At 36.3% G+C, this 25,642-nt stretch overlaps 1 protein-coding gene across 1 annotated transcript in view; it reads right to left on the bottom strand.

The window, feature by feature from the left end:
• LOC110159309 (protein phosphatase 3 catalytic subunit alpha) overlaps positions 1 to 25,642 on the bottom strand; it is a 108,173-nt gene that overhangs the window by 34,077 nt on the left and 48,454 nt on the right. The window contains exons 3-7 of the mRNA XM_020923856.2: positions 11,097 to 11,221; positions 9,976 to 10,087; positions 9,014 to 9,159; positions 6,027 to 6,166; positions 1,588 to 1,665 (exon numbers count right to left, since the gene is read on the bottom strand). Of these exons, the coding sequence (XP_020779515.1) occupies positions 1,588 to 1,665; positions 6,027 to 6,166; positions 9,014 to 9,159; positions 9,976 to 10,087; positions 11,097 to 11,221 (601 nt within the window). The remainder of the gene's footprint in view (positions 1 to 1,587; positions 1,666 to 6,026; positions 6,167 to 9,013; positions 9,160 to 9,975; positions 10,088 to 11,096; positions 11,222 to 25,642) is intronic.

Raw genomic sequence — 25,642 nt, 5'->3', positions numbered from 1 at the left:
GATATGATTAGCGTTAGTTATTAGCCTTATTTTCACAACCTGCACATGCACGTGGGAACAGTCGTCTGGCCCCTGGTGGGTGAATCCCCATGTTTTGGTGGTGCTTGCTTTGAGGTAGTCCCCATAAGTCACTGTCTTGTTTATTATGGGCGATAGCATGGGGCTGTGTGTCACCAAAATGGATGACCGCACACAAGTGACAACCAGCAAGATTTATGTGTGTACCTAGGCTTTCAGAAAGTTTCACAAGATAAATAAAAATGGCACTGCAGGGGCTGAAAGATGAATTGGAAAAGAATTGAAATGGGGATTTTTGGATAGTTAGAAAAAGCTGATCTAAAAGGTAAAGGTATCTAAAGTAATATAATGAACAATTAACTAAACATACATACATATTATAGAGACATTAAATATTATTTGGTATTTAACAGTTTATTTAAAAGTACATTGTGTAACTTTTCTGGTGGAGTGTCAATCAGATGCTTTTCTCCATGAAGATGTTATTGCTGGAATGTTTCACAGTATGGTATTAAACTTTTATCGTCATGGAGACCAAACCAGGCTAAGTTACAGGTCAGATCTGTGGAGAGGCAACCCCGCTCACAGTCAGAATGTCCACCTGTAATTGAATAAATGTAAGGTAGATTTGTTTAATGTCATACTGTAGAACATTCCAGGCAGAGCAATGGCATATACATGGAAAAGAGCAGGTGACGAAACCCCAAGCAGTTACAAAGTGCACCTTTCATAATTCTTCTCTCTATTTTTTTTTTTAATAAATGGGGGTTTTTAGAAAAAGAAAATCTTTAAGAAAAAGCAAATCTAAAAAGGCTGCTATTATTGAGGTAATATAATGAACACAATATCACTAACCTTGCAAATAAGCCCTCAATAAAAAATTTTGAAATGCATGCGATTCCTTTTAAACCGTAATAATATCTTTTTTTTTTCTCAAGTGTTTAGACCTTGGTTTAAAATGTGCTTGATTCTTCATTTTCATTGCAAATGCAATAGATTGCAACATGGATATATTTCTAAAAGCTCTCAGTTTATAAGTGATGTGATTAAATGTTGTTGAAAGATGACCTGGGACAGTGGTTCCATCGGGGGTGAGGAGAGGGGTCCCATGTGACTGCCCTGTGGGAGTAGGGTGGTAAACAACATTGTATTGTGCTCTCCCACCAACTCAACCTGAGCTTACAAGAGATAAGCCTGCCTCTCCCACCCACTTGTATAACCTAAGCTTGTTATACAAACATTACATGCATTGATAATCATAAATTGTAGTGAAATCAACTGTTAGACAATGGCAATGGCATTTCCAACCCAGTGGAATTTTTTTTCCCCTATCTTTTACCAAATGTGGTTAAAGTTTATTCTTATTGTCAACATCATTTTATTTCTTGGTATAACACGACTTTTCCTCAAAGTTCAAATTGCAGCGGGCTGGCGGGGAAGCTTTTTATTTCATACCTTTGCTTTGAATCACCGGGCCATGTGACAGACAGTGTAATGGGAGAGAGAGAGAGAGAGAGAGAGAAACGAAAAAAATAAAATATAAAAATGCCAAAATGTCACCATACTCACCCTGCATCCTGTGCTTCATGAGCCCGGATGATAGATAATAAGTTATTGTGTTGTAGAAAGTCACAGACCGCGGGGTAGCTGTGGAAATAACAGAAAAGCATTAGGTTTAGCCACACATCAAGAGAAATTGCAGTCAGATCATGAAGGCCGATCAATAGAAATAAGTAAATAAGTCGTGCGCGAATCGATTTTGCCCAGAAAAGAGAGAGAAGGGGAGAGAAAGAGTGGCTACGCAAAGCTCACTTAAGGCTAAAAAAGAAAATGCGTCATAAAAAAGGTGCTCTGGGGCTGGATTTCTGTGTAAAATGACAATAATGGCAGAATCACTTTAAGAACACTGTATTATAGCTGCAAAGCCTGGTTATACTTTTGAATCAATCTCACAGAAATGATTTATAGCTGAATATAGGTTTGAAAAGAGAAGGAAAAGTTTGACACAGAACAAAGTAAAAGAAGAAGTAAAAGAAGAAGGTTTTACACAGAGATATGATATGAATATATAAAATTTATGTTTGAATTATACTTCTACTCAAAAAAGTGTGTATTTTTTAGAGCAGTAAAAATTAGGCTGTGGTCTCAAAAGCTTTGTACTTTTCACTTTGTCTTGTATTCAAAATAAATACTAGCTGTATGTAGAAGTATCAAAGTGGGAGTAGTACAAAATGCATAAGAAGTAGTAGTGGTAGAAATGGTATTGGTATTACTAGGTTTAGAAATATACTAGTACTTGAGTAACATTCTTTCAAATGATGAGTTAATTTATAGTTTGAGTATTGTATTTGAGTTTACTTCCATCCACAAGCCAAACCAACCACCAATAAAACGACATCAGTGTTTCACAATTTTCCATTCCATAACCTTCATTTTGCTCTGGCGTTTACTGGAAAATTTTCAACAAAATCTGCCAAACTTTGAAGTCAACGATCCTTTCACAAACACTAAAATACCAAACTCAAATGCGCAGTTGGAATAGCCAAAGTGAAAAACATAATTAAATCTAAAGTGGATTCATGTGGAGCTGTGCAATAGAGTTGAATGACAATGAGAGAATGAATGGCAGAGATTGTTGGACTGCATAAGAAATGTTCACAGAATGTGGGATGAATTCAAAATATTGAAAGCTGTATTTTTTAATTCACAAATCAGTAAAAAAGTACAGCGCAGGCAAAGCAATAATATTACAAATCCCCAATGCCTGCAAAAGGTTGGGGGACACCCAACAGTACAACTTAAACACATGAAAATTAGTTAAAAGATGTTAAAATGATCTTCCATGTGAATCTTTAGGAGTAGAAGTGGCATGTTACAGACACAGTGGCCCTTTAGAAGGAAAACCATGGTAGATGTTTTTTTACTTGGCTGACTGCAGCAGATGCACTCATGAGCCATATGGAGCATTTCACTCAGCAAAATACATTTCGGTCTGGTTTATTTTTTGGTAGTTTTGACTTTGGAGGCATTCACCATCTGCTCAGCTGCCGTATACAGATGTGAATGAATCCAGAGAAGAATGTGAACAAAAAATGTTATTTAGTGTTTTTCTACATCAATACCATTTGGCAGATCTATTCTGTTTTAGAGACAACAGTGCCTGACTCTGTCTGCTCTTGGTCCATTTGCAGTGTTGGATAATTTTTTATTTCTTTTTTAATTTATTAATAACACTAACACATTGATTCAAGGGAAAGGCTTGCGATTAGCTCTGGAGCTCTGGGGTCCGGACGAAATAGACTCCATTGGAAAGAATCCTGAGTGCCACACCACCTCCACCAGCTCCACTGGACAGTGCATGCCGTGCGGGCTGAGCACCTCTTTAATGTTGAATTATTCAGAACTGTGTACAGTCTGAGCCCGGGCTAAGCCTTGTACACAGGAAACTGCCATCATGTACCACACCTACTCAGTCTCCCCTAAACCAGCACAACGAGCTTTCCCCTCACTGACCTGTGTGTTAGCATGTTGTAAACCATGAAGCTCCTCTGTGTTTTTAAAGTCAATTAAAAGATTCCAGAGATTCTCATTTTGACGAATATTTATTTTTTTAATTTTATTTCATACAACGCAAACCACTTTTTCAATTAACCATTACATGCATCTATCTGCAGGAGCTTTGCAAAGACAAATTTCAAACTCAGTCTTTGAGGTATTTCCAAGACATTCAATACTTAAGGTTTTACTACAGGAAATACCAAGGTACCAGTCTTGATAAAAATGTAGGTTTAAACAATAAGATTTGACATACTATTAAGGTAAAAATAAACACCATGTTTTTGCTTGTTGAAAATATTTAGTCTTGTTGATTTGTTTTCCAGCAGACCAAACCCAACGTGATCATTTGAAAACTGCACTATTTCATGCTCGAGTTGAGTTTGTTAAAGTGTTATGAGCACAGCTACAGTGTCAGAAGGAAATAATTGGTCTTTGCAAGACACAAGCAACCAACAGACAGAGTTTAAAGGGAGGGGTCTTGAGCAGTGGCCCTGGTTTAAACTGTCATAAAACATCCGTGCCGGTGTGATGCCAATTAGCCACTGTGTCCTGGACAGATGAAGTGGACAACAGAGAGAAAAAAGGCTCCAAAGGAATTCTAACCAACTAGAAGAGGTAAACTGGGGCAGTACAAGTATGTGGTCGTGCTCTTAGAAGTGTGTTACTGTAAATGAAAAGCACAGTTAAAGAAAAAATATTGGAAATGAATTCAGTATAGGGCTGAATGATATGGGAAAAATATCTAATTGTGATATTTCTAACAAGCATTGAAACTGCAATTAGAGTTGTGATTTATTTTATGTTTATACAGATCTAATGTACAGGGTTAGTAGTTTGTATGCAGAATAAGGATATTTTGCTGTTGAAAATTATGATACTTCAAAGATTGCGGTCTTGAGTAATACGAGAATTTATGATATATGATGCTACCCTATATTTAAGTTTCAATACGATATGTTGCTCCATCCTTTCATTTTCCATTTCATTCTATAAAACAAAATATGTAATCATTTTGTTTTGGTTTGAGTTGAGTTGAAACTCAATTTTGCCAACTAAATTAGAAAGTAAATAAGATAGTAACAGTACATTCAACCTGGCATGGGATGATATTAAAATCTGAGGTCACAATTATCATGGCCAATTACCCTTTTTTATTATTGTCCCATCCATACATCCATTATATACTTTATTTACTTCAGATATCATGCATCCTGAGAACAGTGGCTTTGTTACTAAAGTGTCCCCCAAATTCAAACCCCAACACTTCCAGCACCTCACATTTCAAGTCTGCGTACTCACTTATTTTTTCATTAATTTTACTTAGGCAAATATTTGGACAATACCCAGACTTGACAATAAATCCACCGATGGAAACAAAACAACATGAGGCATCTTTTTAATTCTAGTGGGTTTCGTCTGGAGCCCGGGGACCAAATGCTTACAGTGCAGTCTAATGAACAGAGGGAGCTGTGAAGGCATTTACAAAGCACGCCTCCTCGCGGTAATGTGCCACTTCATTACATTTTGTGACAGAGGAGGCTGCCGGCACTGGGCATTTCTTCTTCTCGTCGACTCACTCAGCTCAATTTGAGAGGATACGGGTTACATAAATACCGGGCCCGGTCTTCATATGTTTGAGTACGAAAGCTTTCCCACTCAGCAGCAACCCATCACACAGAGACAACTGAATAATGTAGTACACCTATCATACCTACCAAATGTATCTACTTCATAAAATACATTAGAAGTACTGGGTCCACAAATATACATGACTAGTCTAAAAAGTTTGCCAGACCAGCCAGTGCCTCTTATAATCTGTTTGAATCCATAAATGTCTGGAATTGGACCAAAGAAAGTGAAAAACCTTCATCCTAACTTGGGCTGATCCAACCACAGGCACTAATTTGTATCCAAGTGAAGAAGACATCTCCTCTTGAAAACTCTTGCATCATTTTACCCAAGATAAATACGAGTTTTCTCTGATTGGTTAATCCGCCTGTAAATCACACCCACCAGAAAATATAAATTTAAACTGGGGGCTAGGACTTTTCCAGGCATGAATCTTACCCTACTTTGCAAGCTTGATGCTCAGAGTTTAGAAAGTGTTGATTTGACTAAGTGGTTCAGGATGAACAGAGACAGAGCTGCGGTGCTTTTGTAAGTGGATGAGTTTTAAGTTTAGTGACAGCAAAAAGCCTAATTAGCAACACTTGTTAGCAACATTCTGTCACGCTCAGTCCAAACTTTCTACATAATAATTTCACCTTAGTTTTTTTTTTTTTTTACATAGTCCTTGATAATTGATTTTGTGTCTTGCCCAAGGACACAATAGGAGTATGGAATGTCTATTACAGGAATAGAACCTCCAAAATTCATGCTCCACGATAAAAGGATGTTACTTTGTCTTCACAGGATCCTAACTAAATAAATAATGATTAAAAGGTTCTGACCTGTAGAAGTAGGAGCATCCCCGGACTGTGTTGTGTGTGAAATGCTCTTGGCTCTTTTCGTTTCCGAAGTCCTCGAGGGGGTCAGACCACAGCAGGTCGCACATGGGCCCATAAGCTGGAGGCTCTTTGAATCTGTCTAACTGCGGAGACATGAAAACACAACTGTCAAACCAGGAGGCGACAACTACTACAGCTTACATTTGTTCTTTAACTACTAGGGTTGTCACGATACTAAAATTTCAAATTTGATACTAAGAAATAGACTCAATACTCAATTATAATAAAAAGGCAATAGAATTTATCCAGTGGAATGTGATTTTCACAGGCGTATACTAGTCTATGTGTTTTATACTACTTCTGACACAGCTCAAGATTATTTTAAAGATATTCAGGAAAGGTTCAGTGACTTTGTCTTTTTTCTGATACTGTTTTTTGTATCGCTTAGCATCTAATTTTTGATACTTATTACCAACTATTATTACTAACAGTTATAATTATTAATACAAAGCGATTATTACCAATTAAACTACAAAGTGTTACCAACATTTATTATTAGAAATTAGCTTTTAAATGGCTATTAATATATGACTATATCATTACCTTGGCCAATGCTATTTCAAAAATCCAGAGCAGCCGTAAAATGACTATAATCTACTGCATAATAAAAGTATAACAAGACATCCACAAGCCTGTTTTACTACTGACCTAAAATGGATCAGTGTAATCCCATTTTGTGCATAGCCCTCTAAAATAAAGCTCTAAATCTTTCCTTTTCTAAGCAGGTGGCCAGCCCACACAAACGCTCAGCCTAAACTGGAGATTTAAAGTGCACTATGTAACTTATCTGGTGGAGGGTGCATCAAATGTCATTGCTCTGCCTGAAATGTTCCACACTATGACATTAAGCAGCTCTACCTAACATTTATTACATTAAGTGAGCTCTAAAATACCTAGAAATATAGGCATTCTAACTGTGAGCGGGGTCGCCTCTCCACAGATCTAACCTGTAACTTCGTCTGGGTTTTACTGTGAAACATTCCAGACAAAGCAGTAACATCTCAGAAAAGCATAACCAGAAAAGTTACACAAAACACCTTTAAGGTCAATACCTTATACACCAATATATTTGTCCATATGTATTATTATTATTATTATTACCACCAACTATTACTAAACTATTACTTTTCATTCATTTTTGTTAACTAAATAACTTCTTATACAAACACCTCAAGTTTCTTTTTTATTCAAGTTGGAATATGACGGAAAATGTGGCCAGATGAGGTGTCAGAAATAGTATTTGTTCATTGTCAAAGTATAAAAAAAATCTATTACACCTTTCTTTTGGAGTAAAATGGTTGTGCATGCTGCCAACTTGAGCTGCATCTCAAACAAAAAACAGTGAAGTACAGGATGGCCAGAGTGACGGACACTTCAGTAGATCAAATTCTATTATGCATGGACTCTGATTGCAACCATAAAATCCAATTGGAATTATTGAATTAGCCCGAACGCGGGATCCCACCCTCCCATGTTTTTAATCAGATCCAGAGAACAGACCAAGGATAATGTGGCAAAGTTCCACAGTATCTGAAACAAGAATTGTCACTATGGTAAAAAGTTCATGAATAGTTCTGATCCCCATGTATAAAAAATAGCATTAACTTCTTAAAGGTGCGCTATGCAGAGGTGGGACCAAGTCGTTGTTTTGCAAGTCTCAAGTCTTTGACCTCAAGTCCAAGTCAAATCCCAAGTCAAATACAGGCAAGTCAAAGTCAAGTCTCGAGTCACTGGCCCATAAAGTCCAAGTCGAGACCAAGTCATCTGCCTTCAGCTTCAAGTCAGTTCAAGTCTTTAAACAAAAATACCAAATATAGCTTAGATTTTTCAATTTATAAATTTTAAGCTAAACTGTACTTAAAAAGTCACGGTATATTTATATATGAGTATTTAAGAGCTGCAGAAATGCAAATTTTTCCTTTTAAAATGTCTTGACAAGATCTAGGTGTGAATCATTACAGTCCAAACAAAAATAATTAAGATTTAAAAGTGATAAATAACAGTTATTTTGTCATGACATCTGCACTAAAATGGAAGGATCATGTTCTATGTAGTTCCCTCTGTTTTTCTGTATTGTACTGTATATTACTGTAGTACATTTGAGGATACCACATCACTGTACTTCAGTTAGATCCAAAGTAACAAACAGAGCAGTGGGAGAGACATGTTCCAGTTTGTTCCTGTAAAATTCAGCAACACATGTATCAACTGTAAAGCGAAAAGTATTTTCTAATACTTTTTACTATTTTCTTTCCATTTTTTTTTTTTTTTTTTTAGTTTTAAGTCTGAGTCAAGTTCCAAGTCATTAACCTTTAAGTCCAAGTTGATTCCCAAGTCTTAGTCCATTTTATCAAGTCAAGTCTCATGTCCTAAAAATAGTGACTCAAGTCTGACTCAAGTCCAAGTCACGACTTTCAAGTCTCCACCTCTGGTACAATGTAACTTTTCTGGTGGGGGATCTGGCACCTGCTGGTCTCCATGGAGATCTCTGTTTGCTTTACTGTATGGCATTAAACATATTGTGCATTTTATAGGACTTTTTATAGCTAAAAATACCATGAAAAATAAGTATTCTTACTCTTACTGTGGTTTGTTTCTCCACAGATGAGAATAACTTTAGCCCTGGTGGTGTCAACTGCTTGTTTCCTTGAAGATAGATAAATGTAATGCCTTGCTTTGAAACATCCCATTCAAAATAATAATATCTTTATGGAGACAAGCAGATGGCGTACCTTCCAGCAGAGAAGTAGCACTGGGCACTTTTGATATTTTTTTTCTTTTTTATTCCACCCACTAATCTGTTTCTTTCACTTCACTTTAATAGTCATTTGTTTTAGAAGCTGTCATTTCAAACCGTCAACGGCCAGCTACAGTTAAAACCCAAATTTGAGCTTGTTTTATGAAATTCTCGTGAAAAATGTCTCACATACTTTCCTGATGTCGTCGAGATTTGTGATTTCTGGAGACAGGCCCCCGTGTACACAGAGGAACTGCTGGTTCATAAGTGCAGCCAGGGGAAGGCAGTCGAAGGCATCCATACATGCGTCATACACTTGCTCCGAATACTTAATTCTACCTGTCATGTGGGAAAGAGAGATGGCGAGAGAGAGATGGAGAATAGAGAGAGAGAGAATTGGAGAGAGAGAGAGATGGAGGGGGAGGAGAGGGCCGGGTCTGTCATCAGTGCCAAGTCAAACAACTGCAGTCTCATATACCGGGCTAATGTGCCCCTACAGGATGAGAAGAGGTCAGAAAATATCCCAAATGTGTTTAACCAGAACGATTTCACATGATTTTACTTCCAGCCATTCTCAAACTAAACAAAAGAGCAGAAGTGGGTGGGGCAGACGCAAGTAAGTACTCAGGCGCAGTATGGGATGATAAGAGCAATATTTTTTGATAAGTTTAAGTATTATTTTAAAAGACTTCCAAAGCAAATTTTGTCTCCTCAAAAAAATCCAAATTTAAATTCAGTAATTATTTGAAGTAACAGGTAAGGAAATGACAACATGTTTAAAGTGAGTCAAATCTATTACTCAAGTAAAATGCAATTAAAAAATACATAATTAACATAACGTAACAGAATTTTCAGAAAGCTGGGAGTTATTTACTCAGTACTATTTTAAATCATCTGTATCTTGTAATTCAAATGATCGGGGATGATCTTTATTTTAAGCAAATCTCTTAAGGTACCAGGGTAAATAAAGGCAGCGGTAACATTTTTTTGTGTACATATGAAAGAAAAAAGAATGAGTCTTGTTAGTGGCACCTCTCAATAGATCTGAATGAAATGCTTTTACAGAAAATAACTCGATTGGAAATGTCACAGACTGCATTTGTGTGAAAAATCAAAGACACAGGAGGCAGAGGACAAAGCAAAATGGATACTTACATTCTTGCTTAAATGTGAAATACTCTGTTAAATGTCTACATTCATGATTCCCACGCAGCAAAAACAGTGTTTTGGGGTAAAGGATCTTTAAGGCCCACAAGTACAGCACACACTGCAACACAAAACAGACAAGGATTTAAGGACACTCGTCAAGGAACATCAAAAAGACATAAAATAAAGTCAGTAATGTATCAGTTTGTACTGCATTTAAAAAGAGATTCAAATCACACTTTTATATAGCAACAAAGTTAATTTGTTAAATAATTAAAAGGCCTTCGGTAACTTTTCTTGTAGAGGGTCTGCCATTTTCTCTGTAAAGAATTAAAACTCTTGTATTTATTCAGTATTCAGTATGTCCAAATAATTTCCCTTGTGGATCAATAAAGTTTGTCTAAGTCTAAATCCAAGTCTAATAAATTCAAGAGCTTTGTATTGCGCTTTTACAGGGTCACCCCTCCATTGATCTGACTGGGCTGGCTGGTGTTTGCGTGTCTCCTGGGTGACTGAAGTATAATCTCATACTGTGAAACATTGCAGACAAAGCAATAGCATCCCAATGGAGACGAGCAGGAGGCAGACGCTCCACTAGAAAAGTTACAAAGTGAACCTTTAAGAGAGACCATAGATTTTGTCTTGTTTTGGTAAAGTTTGACTAAGACATTTCCAAACAAGATTAAAATGCAAAATCACGACCAAGTCCAATGAATATGAATGTAGTTAAATTTGGAGAAATATTTTGGTGATATTATTTGCAATCCTTCCTCTAACTTTATGTAGCTTGCGGACATGATTTTCAATAATCATTCTCATTTTAAATACTTAATTAACTAAAGTATCATATTTCCACACAAAAATGACTGAAATTAAGAGTAAAATTCACTGCGGCCTAGATTCCAGGCGAATTCTTATGCTAATATTAAAACACACTTCCTACATAACCCCAGGCTACTGTGTGACATTTTCTAGGCTATATTTCGAGTTATTACAAAAGCCCATTACCTCTCCAATAGTTTTCTGCCTGATTTAATCTAAGCTCAGAGAAAGAATCTATTAATAAACACTGCTTTGGCACATGTCACAGTGGATCAGGCTCAAAAGACACAAAACCAAAATGGACTTACTTCAATACTGAAATACCCTCTGTCTACGTAGTCCCCAAGGAAAAGGTAGCGCGTGGATGCTGGCGATCCTCCCACTTCAAACAGCTTCATCAAGTCAAAGAACTGCCCATGGATGTCTCCGCACACTGGGAAATAAGACAAGCATGTCAGCTCAATATAGCCTATTTTTGCACATTTATAAAGAGGTTTCAACGCAGAGAAGACAATAAAGACAGTTCACACAGCTTGTTTGGTACAGATGAGTGGTTTAGATCGGTTTGTTTCAATTAGTCTTTTTCATATACATAGTTGGCCATTTTAGGCCAGGTTAAATCAGACCCTGTAGCAACTGATAATGTAATAACAGCCAATAATGTAATGACTTGAGTGAGCTAATAACACCTTACCAAACGCCTTACCAAAAATGTAATACTAAACTTTTGGCTGGGAATTACATTATTGGCTGGATAAGGGGGGGAAATGCCATAATGTAATAACTGCAGCCAATGATGTAATACTTCAAAATTATTGCACTTTAACTCTTCGCTTGTTAATTTTTGAGAGTGGGTGGGTGTTGGAGCAGTTAGGAAGGAAATACACATTTTGCATGGATAGCATATTTGCTGGTTTAAATCCTGGTCCAGTCCTGGTTTAAATTTTGGTTGAGTCCTGGTCCAGTCCTAGCAAGGCTGGCGCCACCTAGTGCCTATGCTCAATTTAATTTCACTCCAGTGACTAGGTCAGGAATCAAAATACACTAGACGGTTCGCAAAAACCCTGGAAGTGCAAGTTCGGGCACCAGCCAATCATACAATAATACATTCAGTATTGTCAACGATTCCCGAGATCGAGGATTTAAAGTCAGAACAAAGAGAATGTTTGGTGAATTTTATCAAGGGGAAAGACGTTATTGCCCTTCTTTCTACGAGATTTGGGAAAAGCTTAATATACCAGTTAGCCCAGTTAGCAGTGCATTACAAACAGCAGCAATTGGTTAAATAAAAAAAGTACCCGCCTACTATCGAGCAAACGATTTCCAACGCTGTGAGGACAGATGTTTTGTACGAAGTGAAACCGACTGATGAATCAGGCTAGTCCAGTCCTGGTTCATTCTTTTCCAATCTTGGTTCAATCCTGGTCCAGTCTTGATTTAAATAAATGTATTGATGTTTAGTTCTGTTAGTTTTGTTAAAAGACTGGGTATGACACTACTATGCGGTATTAATTGCTAACACATATTTAGATCGCCACGTTACCTTTTATTCTTTTGAAATTGCTATACAGACGGAAAACAAATTTAAAATGTTTAATTCGTTTCAATTTAGTTTTTGAAGCTGAGTCATCCTTAGTCACTCCCCGTTCAGAGCACTATCAGCATGCATCCCGCTAATGAAACTACTGCACAATACATCAGATTTGTGAAGTTGTAGTGTATTGCTTCGTATCATGCTTTTGTACATTTATGCTATATGTGACATTGCAAGATTACTCACACATTTCTTAAAAACGTCTTCAGCATGTTTTTGGTGAAAGAACATTATAACATAGAAAGCTTCAAAAAGTTGACTTTACTTTATCTTTAATTACAGTTGGGCTTTGAATTCAGTGAGCTCTTGTACCTAGAAAACACTATTTTCTATTATGAAACTGGTATTGGACATCACATACTGTACATAAAACTGTTTTGCTTTTTGCGGATAATTAATCTAAACCATCATATACACTGACACTTTACTTTCTCAGGTTTGTATATATAGCACCTTCATCGATGCAAGAAGTACAGTGTACAGTGAACATGATAATAAATAACACTGTAAATGACATTAGAGCTAGTCACACTGCATGATTTTTATTCCCTGGAGAACCTGAGACATCTGCTTCTTCACTTCATTTCACAACGGTGACAGTAGAAGCAAATTATATATGCATGGGATTCCGATTGAACACCAACTCGTACAGACACAATGAAAAGATATAACCAAGGATAATAATTGAGTTTTAAAAATATCATATCACATTTATTTATTATGCAATCAGGTCAGCCAAAATGAAAACAATGGGAGATTATGCAGATTAATTACTGCAAGTATAGAAATCCAAACTTTAATTTTGATTGTTCGCAGGGTTGCCTCTCCACAGAAACTTCGGCTGGCTATGCAGATAAATCCGTTTAATGCCTTATGGTGGAGCAAAGCAATAATATCGCCATGGAGACAAGCAAGTGGGTACACCTAGGCCTGTCACAATAAATACTATACTGACTAATTGCTCAATATATGACAGATGGAACAATACATTTTTGGAGTATTTATCAGGTGTACATTTTCTTTGCACCATTGGGAAGTTTTTAGTTATTTTTTGGCTACATAATGCGATTTAAGCCATAAAAAGCTTGAATTAATAACTTATGACTCATTACAGATGCTGTTTATTTATTGCAGCTCATGATTTTTTAACAATATTTCTATACAAGATTCTATATTACACAAAATTGATTCTTGTGCACTTTAAGTCATGTTATAATGTTGTTACCTCATCAAAAACAGATCTAGAGTTGTGTTTTGTTTACATGTTTGAGTAACATTTTATTATTAGTCTGTCTGCATCTCCAAAGCTAAAAATACTCTGTTGCACCCTGTGATGTCATTAAGCGGTAGTTTAACAGAAAACTTTTACCCTTAAGTTTAAGTAGATGCTGTTTATTTATTGCGGCACATGATTTTTATCAATTTTGCACATTTAGAATTGTTTTTGTGGCTTAAATCTGCAATAAAATTATTGTGTTTAGTTTCAATTTAATGTTTAAAGTCTATATTTACTTCATCTATGTATTGCACTATATAAAATGTGTTATCATGACAGAAAAACCTTAAACTGAACAGTCTGTAGTGGTCTGCTCAAAGTTAGAAAAGCAGAGTAATGGAAACTCACATGAGCTGTCATAATTTTGAGGTGTCCACTAAAGCCCAGTTTCATGTTTAACAAATGGCACTTTGCGCACACTGAGGTACCAGCACCACCTTCTTTCTGGTGGAGCAAAGCTAAAGCTGCAGACTTGTAATAAAGAGTTCAAACACAGCCTTGTGTATCCACGCCCACGGTCAGGTGTCCGGGCAAAAGTCTGCCTTCAAACTCCAGCAAAGGCCAAGAGTCAATGCTATAAACTGGGCTATGCTAACTATGCTAACATGCGGGTTTATTGGCAACACTTAATAACAAATAAAACAGAAAACACACTCTAAAGTTCTCATAGACGTGCAAATGCAAGGAACAGTAAAATAAAAGTGACACTTAATAACAACCACACAAAGATTGCATTCATAATGAACATATTCAGGCTGTCTTAATACTAGGGATGTAACAATAACCGGAATATCGTGATATTGTATTGTTAAAGTTCTCACAATAATATCGTGGACCATCACAATATATCGAATTACAAGTCTCTTTGCTTAAATGAAGAGTTATGGTGCAGCAATAGCTAAAAAAAAAGACAGAGGGAACTACGTAGACCATGATCCTTTGCTCCATTTCAGTGCAGACTACAAGAAGAAATAACAGTTCTAAGCACTTTTAAGACTTAGTTCTTTGGATTAAGTCTTGTCAAGACATTTTAAGAGGAAAAAGTCACATATTAACAGATTTGTTTGCCTCCACAAAATATCGCAATAGATATTGTACTGTGAGATGTATATCATGGAAATATCGTACAGAGAGATTTGGATATTGTTACATTCCTAATCGCAAGCTTCCCCATCATATCGTGAACTTTCCCATGATATCGCAATAAAAAGGTTCATACCGTGACGATATCGTATCGTGAGACTAGGATATCGTTACACTCCTGCTTAATACTTAATACAGTAGCTCCAAACTCATTAATTAAATAGTTACGAAGAATGAAAAATTCTTAACAAAGAATTTGTTCATTAAAAATAAAGTCTCTATTCAATTTCACTAATTACAGTTTAATTATTAGTAAGATCTCTCTAGTGATTATGAACTGTAACAATAAATACAAATAAACAATGAATAATAGTAAACAGTAGGCTAGTTAAGAGTACAGAAAAATCATATTAAATTGTATACAAAATATACTGAACATGAGTTAATGCTGGTTTAGATCCATTCTGTCTTGTTTATTGGTAGAGCGTGATCAAGCAGAAAAGTAAAAGTGCTTAAATCAGCTCATTATAAATCTTTGAGTTAGCCTTTTAGTGGTTTTATTTATTGCTTTATTTATTGCACTGTAAGAATTGAGTAGCCTTAGTGTACTTACTGATACACTTCGAGTACACTTAGATCTAGTATTGTATCGGATTGAATAAAAATAATAATAATAATTGTATCAGAAACACACTAGTTTAGACCTCGGTTAGATGCTTCTTCACTGATGATTGAGTTCTGTTCTTTTATTACATTCACCATACATAACATAATAGATCTAGAGTGAAGATGAGACCTCTGATCTCTATAGTGCCTGTGTGGCCATGGTTCCTATCTCCTTCAGCTGATAGAGAAGAGGATGATGGGAACTGGACTGCAGAGGGTTTCTTGCTCTCACCACATCCTCTGCACAGATGTGTCCATGCCAAGTGCACTAAAAGTTCACGGACTCGCACTACTGGAGCGCTCTCAGCTGCACCATTCGTACACTCCGAGCAACATCTGGCTTTTTATAGTCATTTCAAACAGATAATTGCTAACAAGCTGCACTGGACTTCAAGATTACGTCATGCTATTGTTTTAGGGCATGCTAGCTCTGGAATGAGGCACTCCAAATTGTAAAACGATATACAAAAATGTTTTGAAAAATGTGCAGATGAGATTTACTACGTCTATAAAGACTGTGTTGGTACTTTTTCATTTGGTAGTATTCAGAATATAGTTATAGTCAAAGGAATTCCTATATAGAATAGATAGGGATAGAGCTGGGTATTATTAAGAATTTACCGATATGATAAATACCTCAATACTTAGGCCATGATACGATACATATCTCGATACAGTGCACTTTCAATTTGATATATTTCAAATAGATTCGATACAGTTCAATAAAAATAAAGGCTAAATCATGGCTGTGATACTAAAAGTCTTAGTTAAACCACCTGTGTAAAGTGAATATGAAACACAAACATTTTAATATTCAAAACAGTGAAAATGTCAAATGTGTTGAGTTTCCTTCCTTTAAACAAGCAACAAAACTGTAGCTCTGTAACAATATAATTGAGTAAAATATACCAAAAAATACTCTTGGTGATATATCAATACAGCAGCCCACGATATTGATACTGTATAATCACATTAAGCGATATGATATATATCAATATTTTGATATTTTTGCACACCTGTAATTAGGGATATAACAATAACCGAAATATCGTGATATTGTATCGTTAAAAGTCTCACAATAATATCGTGGACTTTCACAATATATTGAATTACAAGTTCCTTTGTTTAAATACCTTGTTTTATAGTAGCAATAGCTTATAAACACAGGGAACTACATATCCCCATGATGCATTTTAGTGCAGACAACATGAAGAAATAAATTTTTTACTTGAACTCTTAGGATTATGACAGTAATAAGTCGCACCAGAATCTTGTTAAGGTATTTTAAAAGCAAAAAAGTCTCCTATCTACAATAATGTTAGCCTCTCCAAAATATTTCAATAAATATTGTGCCGTGAGATGCATATCGTGAAAATATTGTATCAAGAGATTTGGATATTGTTAAATCCCTAGTGTTAGTATTTGATCACTTAAATTCGGCTTTAATTTGCACATAATTAATGAGAAAAATATAAAGGACTGCTCTTGTGGTGCGTAATTGTGGGATTTTATTTTATTACTGTGAAAAAGTATGTGTTCCACTTTCAAGACCACTATGACACTTTCTATTTAAATTTAAAATGGTCAAATTTTTTCAGAAATTCTAAAATAACTAAAATTTGCCTTACATGACCGATAAACCTCAAAGGAGCTGAAAGGTCAAAGTGCATTGCTGTTAGTGCCATTAAGCTATTAGCATACACAAGGGGTCAGCCTGATTAAATGCCTTTTGGTCAATTTAGTTTTATCTGTAAAGGTTAGTTCAAGAGGTCACACGTCTCCCTCTGCATTCATTTGCTTACATAAAATGTGCCAAATCTGAGCCTCACAGCTCGAGGTCAGTTAATACCAACTGTCATTAGACCGTAATTAATGCGTGTGTCTTTGTTCTTGTCTTACAGCGTTTCCAGCTTTGGTAAACAAGCTGGAAAATTCACATTAGCCGAGATAGCCATCAGCTTTGCCCAACTGTATCAGAGTGACAACATGATAAGCGTGGCATGCTGGAATCATCAGGAGTAATTAACAAGGCAATGATTAGAAATGTGAAAAGGAGAGGGGCTTTTTCCTCTCTGTGGTACAACTCTATGTTTGTATGATGCACAATAAGAGTCGGTATAGATAAGAGATAGAAAAAGTCCTTTAGAGAGAGATAGCCAATTAGTGGTAGCGAGAGGACGGCACTGGAAGAGCAATTAAGTGGACTTACGAGTCTCAGGAGACGAGTCAGCTCACGACTGGTGCCTGGGTGTGTGTAAACCTCACGTTAGGATTTGTCTTTTATTAAATCCACACGCTCGTGACTGTTTGGACTCACAGCAGGAGGGGGGACACTTCAAAAATCTTGTCTCGTTATGACTGTCTGATATCGAAGTGAGCTTCTACGAGTCGCTCCCATCCACCTCCCAAGTGCTGTCTATTATTTTAAATCTGCTGTGGGCTTCTCAAATCAATTGTCAATTACTTCTGTCCATGGATTGCAAAATGATGGATTGCTAAAGCTGTTGTCGAAACAATTAACAATTCAAAACTAAATGTTATATTGTTTGAATCTTGAGTGCCTTTAAATGTCTTCTTTCTTTTCACCTACCAACCATCTCTGTAATTACAGTTATGCAAAAATCAAACTTCAGGCTAGACATGTTGGGTTCAAAAATGTCATGTAGCCATTTTTAAACAATAAAACACATGAGTATATGCTGCCAGCTAAGGTGAATTTGCACTTTGAAGAGGTTTCGCTCAGCAGTTTGAGCAAGAAGGCAAAAGACTTGCTATTATCAAAACCATTTTAAATCAACCTTGCGGTTTACAACGAAACAAAAAGATGATTGAGTGTTATATTACTAAAGAACTATTTTTATGTCTTTAATTCAGTCTTCTCTCCCCTACATGAGTCCTCTTATACATTGTCTCAGTGTTGGTAGATAATGGATGGTTACTTGTCAAGAGTAGCAGTGCTGGTGATGATTTGGTCCAATCAGAGCCATCAATTTTAAATCATAGGTTCTATATTACACAAAATTGATTCTTGTGCGCTTTAAGTCTTGTTATAATGTTGTTACCTCATCAAAAACAAATCTGGAGTTGTGTGTTTTGTTCACATGTTTGAGTAGCCCCTTTATTATTAGTCAGGCTGCATCTCCAAAGCTCAAAATGCTCTGTTACACCTTGTGATGTCATGAAGCGATAGTTTACACCTTTTACCCATAATCAGTGGCGCAGTTAGCAATTTGGTTCCCCTAAGTGAACTTGAGTTTGGGGTCCTCACTATAATACACTGTTTTTTTTTTTGTTTAGTTTAGTTTTTTTAAATATATTTATTGTCTGTTTTTCCACATTGTTCTTGAGACATGCACATCTCCGTTTATTTGTATTATGGTGGATCGGAAATTTGTCTTATTAGTCAAATCACCAACTAGATAACCAGAGCTGAAAGTAGTTTTATTTTTTGTTAGTACAATTACATTTTTATTTACATCCATTACATATGTTGATTATTATTTTTCTTATGATTATTGTTTAAAAGTAAATTATTCTCACTTAATGTCATATTGAGAGAAAATTATTAGCGGCACTGAGGGCAAATTGGTTGGGGGCCACTCCAGGTTTGGGGGCCCTAGGCAGCCACCTACTTTTGCCTAATGATAGCGCCGCCTCTGCCCTTAGTTTAATAGAAATGGGAAATTCAAATCGAAATTGAAATCCAAAACGAATCCAAATTATTCTGGTGAAGTTGTATGGAACTTAAAAACACAGTGAAGCACTTTCTGTACATGAAATCAGAAGGAGTGTTTTTAGTTTGAGAGAAGCCTAAATATGCAGGGTTTCTGTGTTAATGAAGTGTGAATGAAACAAAAAACAACTCCAGGTATGTTTGTGATGAAGAAACAGATCAGAAAATGCTATAGTATGGGCCTTTTAAACAATTTTAAAAACAAAACCTTGACAAGCTAATTGATAACTACCCCAGTAAATACATGTCCTTATACCCTGAACCCACACTAAGCAAAAACATTTTTACTAATTCAAATCTGCTGTTCCAAATTTCCTGCTTCTAACATATAAATCTTGTGGCCATCTGTCACTTACCTCACCTGTCTCTGGGCCACAGTGCAGTGTGTATATTCATTGTCGTCGCCCTAGGAAAGCTATCGCCCGGAGTAACCTTGAATTCATCTTTTGAAAACAGCACAGTGTTGCATCACCGTTTTCTTGGCTTGTATTTATTTCACCATTTCAACAAAGCCTTCTGGAGCTTTGATAGTTTGCGACTGGATGGAAAATTTGCCATCTGCAGAAAAGGGAGCTAAACCTGGTCTCGTGTTGTTGTTTTTTTTTTTATTGCAAAATCAGGTAGTTCTTTGTTCATTTGATATAATGTGAAATGTATTTTTATGAATGGGTTATGAATGATTTAAAGTAAAGAAAGACACAGCAAACAATTCTGAATAAATTGTATATTAAAAAGTATTTGTTTTATGGTAACACTTATTACTTTCAAATCGTGCTACAGCTCTACATTTGACACCATATTTATACGTTTATTAATTAGTAAGTAGCAGGGCTGTTAAAAGTATCTAAAATCTACTTATCAATACTTATCAACTCTAAAACTAGTATCAAAACTAGATACTCATTTAAGCAAGTAATGACCCTTCTTAAGTTTTATCCTGAACTAGGAGACCACATGACAAATACTATTATTCTGTGTTGAAAATTACTATATTGTCTAAAAAAAACTTTTAAAATGGTTATTTGGATATCAAAATTGGTATCGAGTATAGGGTCTATTCTTTAGTATCGAAAGTGAGTTTGAAATCTTAGTACTGTGACACTAGTAAGTAGCTGGGGCACTTCAACGGAAGGGTAGGCAGTGTCAATCCTAATCCTAAATTGCTGTCCTATGTTGCTACAAAAAGTCCATCAATGAATACAATACAAGCCAAATGAATGCTGTTTCTAACTTTACAATGAAATAACTAAAGAAAATGTGACAAAAGGCTCGCAGCACCATGCTCTTCACAGCTTATTGCTATGGAAACGCCCCATTGGCAAGTCACTGTTAACAATGTCGTCTTAAATCAGAGAGAAAAGACATATCTGCAGCTGACCTGATAAGCACCTCACACCTCCATCTCCAATGGCAACAACGCAACATTACCTTTGTGTGCTTCTACAAAGAGTGACGCAGGGGGGAACGATTGTGTTGTGATAACTAGATTTCTTCACAATTTTACATCTAGGTAGGCTACTTTAATTCAGTTAAATGTAAACTAAGCGCTGAATTTGGGAAGAAAGAAGCTGCTTAAATAGCAAAAAAAACACACTTGGATAATGAGTCACTGGCCTTTCTGGCTTCCTACCAGGGCAGAGTGCACATTGTAAACAACTCCAGAAGTATTAAGATTACAGTGAAGACTGAAATCTGAAGATGTTTGTAGAGCTCTAAACCAAAGTTACAAAAATACTTTTCTATAAAACAAGGTATTTTGTTGATTTCTATTATCTAAATAATTGAAGTCTTTGCAATTTGATAATTGCACCAAAATGGACTTTGATTGCAATAAACTGTGGAGAGTTTATGCCTATAGTTAAATGATAAAAAATTGAAGGAGGACAAAACTGCAAAAAGCAAGTTGAAGTTAAGAAAATTAAGAAAAAGTTAGAAAAATACATCTTCTTACACTAAAGATAAGAAAAACAAGTCTTTGCACTTAAAATAATAAGCACATTCTTGTGTTTGAATGAATCAAGAAAGAAAAAGTCTTATTCCATTGGCAGAAAATTTTACTTGTCAAGTCAAATTGACTCGAAAGTTAAATGTTTTTAATTTGAGTAATTTGAACTTCCCTAGATTTTACTTTTTATGCAATTTTATGTTTTTTTCTGCTAATTTTCTATTTCAATATTATGTCATCCAATTATTTGTAAGGGAAATCTAAATCTGAAATCTGCTTGAGGACTTCAAAACCTGCATTTGAATTCACTTAACACTATTCTGAGGCCCTTTTCTCTCAGAACCTTGATGTTCGCCCAGCGGGAGAGCCAGCAGTGAGGGAGCACCTTTAACACCTGTCAAACACACTCCATGTCGGCAGTCCTCTGCATCACCTGACCTTTGAGAAAACGGGCACAGCGTGAGAAGAGAAAAAGTGAGTTTATGTGGCAGAGGTAATGCTTTAATCACCAGACAAAATATTTAAAAGGACAGCGAGGAACCATGGAGACCTTAACTGTTTTCAGGAAGTAAAAGGGCTCTCCTCCCCTTTAAATAGAGGGTTTTGAGCTTTGTACCATGTTATAATGTTGTTTCCTCATCAGAAATATGCCTGAAGAGGTTTTAGGTGTCATTCACACATGTTTCAGTAAATATGATCTCCCCTGGGCCTGATTTGAACCCTCCTTATGACTAGCTGTAAGATTCTGTCTATTGATCAGTCCACAAGCCTGTCATTCATGCTGCAACACGACAAATCTCCATAAAAATATAAACCTGTGACACAACAACTTGACAAACCTGGTGTGCAGTAGTTTCATTAACAGGATGCACACTGATTGTGTTGGGATAGAGCTTTGAAGGGGGAGTGTCGCAGTGCAGAGAGCATCAAAAACTAAACTAAAACTTACAAAGAATGTTAATATGTTGTTTTTTGGTGTATAAAGCATTTTCAAAACAATAAAATGCATGTGACGATCAGAGGGGGTGCGCAGAGATTCCGTGAGACGACCATAGTTTTGCGAGGATTCACGTGATTTGGAGGGACGTAGTCAAGGCAGGGGCCACTTCTTGTCAAGGGGGCCACCTTAACTATAAATTGCTGTGAACAACAACAAGAGTCAAGAGTGCTGAGAAAAGTAACTTAGTGCATCTTTAAATAAAGAAGTAGCAGATTATACATAAAATAGCTTTAAACTGTAACTGGTCACATTTTTATATAGTGCTTTTCCACCTTAAAGGCACTTTACATCAAGGAACAGCTCACAATTTCACTGCTATTCATACACCAGTGTACGCAGACACTGAGGGCAAGGTAGGTTAAGTGTCTTGCCCAAGGACACAAGAACAGCGTTCATCTGTGGGACCTGGAATTGCATCACCAACCTTTGTGTCAGTAGATCTAACCGCTCAACTAATGATGTTTATGGAGAGCGCGGGATTCAAACCACCAGCTTTCGGATCAGTGGACAAACGCTCTACCAACTGAGCTACTGTCGCCAATTTAATTATAATCAAGTAAAATTAGAATCCTAAAAATTTACTTCTAAATTTAAAAATGAAATAAAAAAACACTGATATTCCCATTTGTGCTGCAAACCGAGCTGTTTTGTATCTTCAGACCCGCTGTATTTTTACAGTGTAGCCTGCCTACTTGTCACAGCAGATCGAGGTGAGAAGCAAAGAGCCCACATAAGAAGAGAAGGTGGGAGTGTTTTACCACAGTCCGTCCTGGCTGTGCTTTGTGTGTGCGATTCGAGTGGTCTCCCCCGGTAACAGCCACAGCAGACCAGCAGGACCGCAGCTACAGTGAGTGGGCAGTAGCATTACACAACCCAGCCTCAGAACCAAGCCAGGCCACTCCAAAAGACTGCATCCTTTCAGAAGGGGAGCCAGGGTTTGAGAGAGATGGCTTTTTAATAATAACCTATGTATGTTTTATTTGTATAGATGTTAAGTCTAGTTGCGGATGTGTCAGTGTTGAAGGAATAGTGTTAAGAATAACTAATTGTGGTTATCTAATAAATAAAAGATTTGCAATAAAAAAGAAAGTTCTAAAGAATAGAAGATACTGATTTTACTATCCAAATTATCATTTTAAAAGCTCTTTTTTGAGACAACAGTGTAATTTTCAACACTTAGACTTTATTGAACCACAAGGGAAATTATTTGGACACAGTAGCTTACACATCACAATATAATATAATAACAAAAAGAGAAATAACAAAAAGATAAATGGTCATAATACATTCTAAATAAGTAACAACGCAAAGTAATAGCATTTGTTTATTATACCATGTGGTCTTACAATAGTTCTGATAAAACTGATGAAATTTTATCCAGTTTGTGTTTTTTATTCAGTATCGATACCTGCTCAAATTAGTATCTATTTTCGATACTAGTTTTAGTATTGATTAGTATCTGATTTTCTTTTGACAACCCCATCAAGGAGTATTAACACTGGAGAAACGACTGAAATATGAACTGATAACAAATACAAGTATCATGCAGTTCACTTGTTTGAAGTAATCTAAAATACATGGTTAACAGCCTTTGCAATTTTCTAATCCTGATGATTATAAATTTCTGTTTGATAGCAACTTATCTTGCAGCTCCACACTACACAGTTTGATAGATAAGGGATTGGAGTTTTATTAGAGATGAACATTATACTGTATACGTGCTTCGTCAGTACTTTGAGTTACCACATTAGACCACTGTTAGTTTTATGTGTATGCAGGAAAAACCTTATTTTTGCTTGATAAATAAGGAGCCATGATATAGACTTTGTGAATGGTGGTTTTAATGTCTATTTAACAGCGCGTGTAGAACAATCATAGATCTGGAAACACAAATATCTGTAAGTGGGTTGTGATTTGCAATTTCAGACTTACAATTGTCCAACACTCATTAACAAATCAAAAACACATTTGCCGATTGATCCATTCCCACAAAAATTACGAACAGAAAACCAAACAAAGCTCCAGCCCTGACACCCTAAACCTCTTGTGTTGTAATAATCAATTAGCTCATTCTTCTCCTTGTTAACCATTGGCCCACACCGTCGCTGACAGTGACAGTGACTCTTGTTTTTCTCTTGTGGAGGTTGACTGCATTAGAGGCTATTGCAACGGGTCTAATGATCTGACTTCAGCACACAGAGCAACCACCTTCACACATTAAACAAGAACCATGGACGACTTTACCAAGAAAAAGTCGGCTTTAAAAGTACTTACTCTACACACAATGGAGCAAAACCATGCTGTGACTAGAATACATGAGCTGTTAAAGGTGTATATAACTGTTCTGGTGCAGCATCTGCCACTTGATTGTCTCCCTGGAGATGTTATTACTTTGACTCGAAAATTCCAGGTCAGGTATGTGAACAGACAAGTAGTCTCACTGTAAGTATGCATGTTTTTCAAGTCAATAAAAATAACTGTAATGTCATATCGTGAACATTCAGCAAAATCAATAATATCTAAGGAGACGAGCAGGTGGTGGACATCTACCAGAGAAGAAAATAGTGCACCTTTAATATAACAATAGTTTGAAATATTGAAAATGCATACAAATATGTCAAGAGTATTGATGCTTCAGACAAAATAGTGCAATATAGTAGATGAAAAGTATAGTCAGACTACTACTCATAAGGTACATATTGTTCAAAAAGTTAGCCATAAAAAATTTTGTTACCCAACTCTGCGTAGGAGTTTTCATTAACAATTATCCCTGAATGTACACATTGTTTACTTTATGGTTCTCTATCATTGTGAGATAGTCAGGTTGTCAAAAGTACCAAAAATCAGATAATCAATGCTAAAACTAATATTGAATCTAGATATTGTTTTGAGCAAATATTGATACTAAAAAAGCCACATTCAGAGGACAGAAATGCAACTTTCCTGAATAGATTTAGAATAATCTTGAGCTGTATCGGGACAAGTATAAGAGCACAAATACTTGTATACACTGATGAACCACTATAGAATCTACCTGGAAGACTGAGAGAGTACACAGATGTAAGGTCAAATGGTAATATAAAAGAAAGTACTTTGATTTAATATAGAAAATGGCATTGTATGGAGTGTTTTTTATTTTATTTTTTATTATGGTCGTGGTATTAGAATTGGTACTGAGTAACACATGTATCCCTTATTAACAACATCAAGTTTCAAATTTGACTAGGGTGACAACACTACAAGGTTGTACCACACACTTCACTATGTTGCTCATTAAAATCTTGTCTACCAGTTTAGTCTACCACTGTATTAACCATGTGATGCTATGAACTGAGCAGCCCATGTGCAGGAGCAGCATGAAGCTTCGCAGTTGCCTGGCGATGTACACAATATGGCGTCTGTGACTTGTGCGGAGGCCACAGGAGCAGCTTGTACCCAGCAGCCCCTCCCTGTGCTCACAACAACCCCACCTGCCATCTGCCCCGACCAGGAAGTGACTAGTCCAGAGAGCTGACATGTCACAGCACTTTTTGCATGTATGATAAATATTTACATAC

The sequence above is a fragment of the Boleophthalmus pectinirostris genome, unplaced genomic scaffold (assembly GCF_026225935.1).
Source record: "Boleophthalmus pectinirostris isolate CB_2022bp ecotype Guang Dong unplaced genomic scaffold, ASM2622593v1 HiC_scaffold_20, whole genome shotgun sequence".
Classification (NCBI taxonomy): domain Eukaryota; kingdom Metazoa; phylum Chordata; class Actinopteri; order Gobiiformes; family Gobiidae; genus Boleophthalmus; species Boleophthalmus pectinirostris.
Note: the sequence above shows the minus strand (reverse complement) of the source record. Positions and strands in the feature narration are given on the sequence as shown.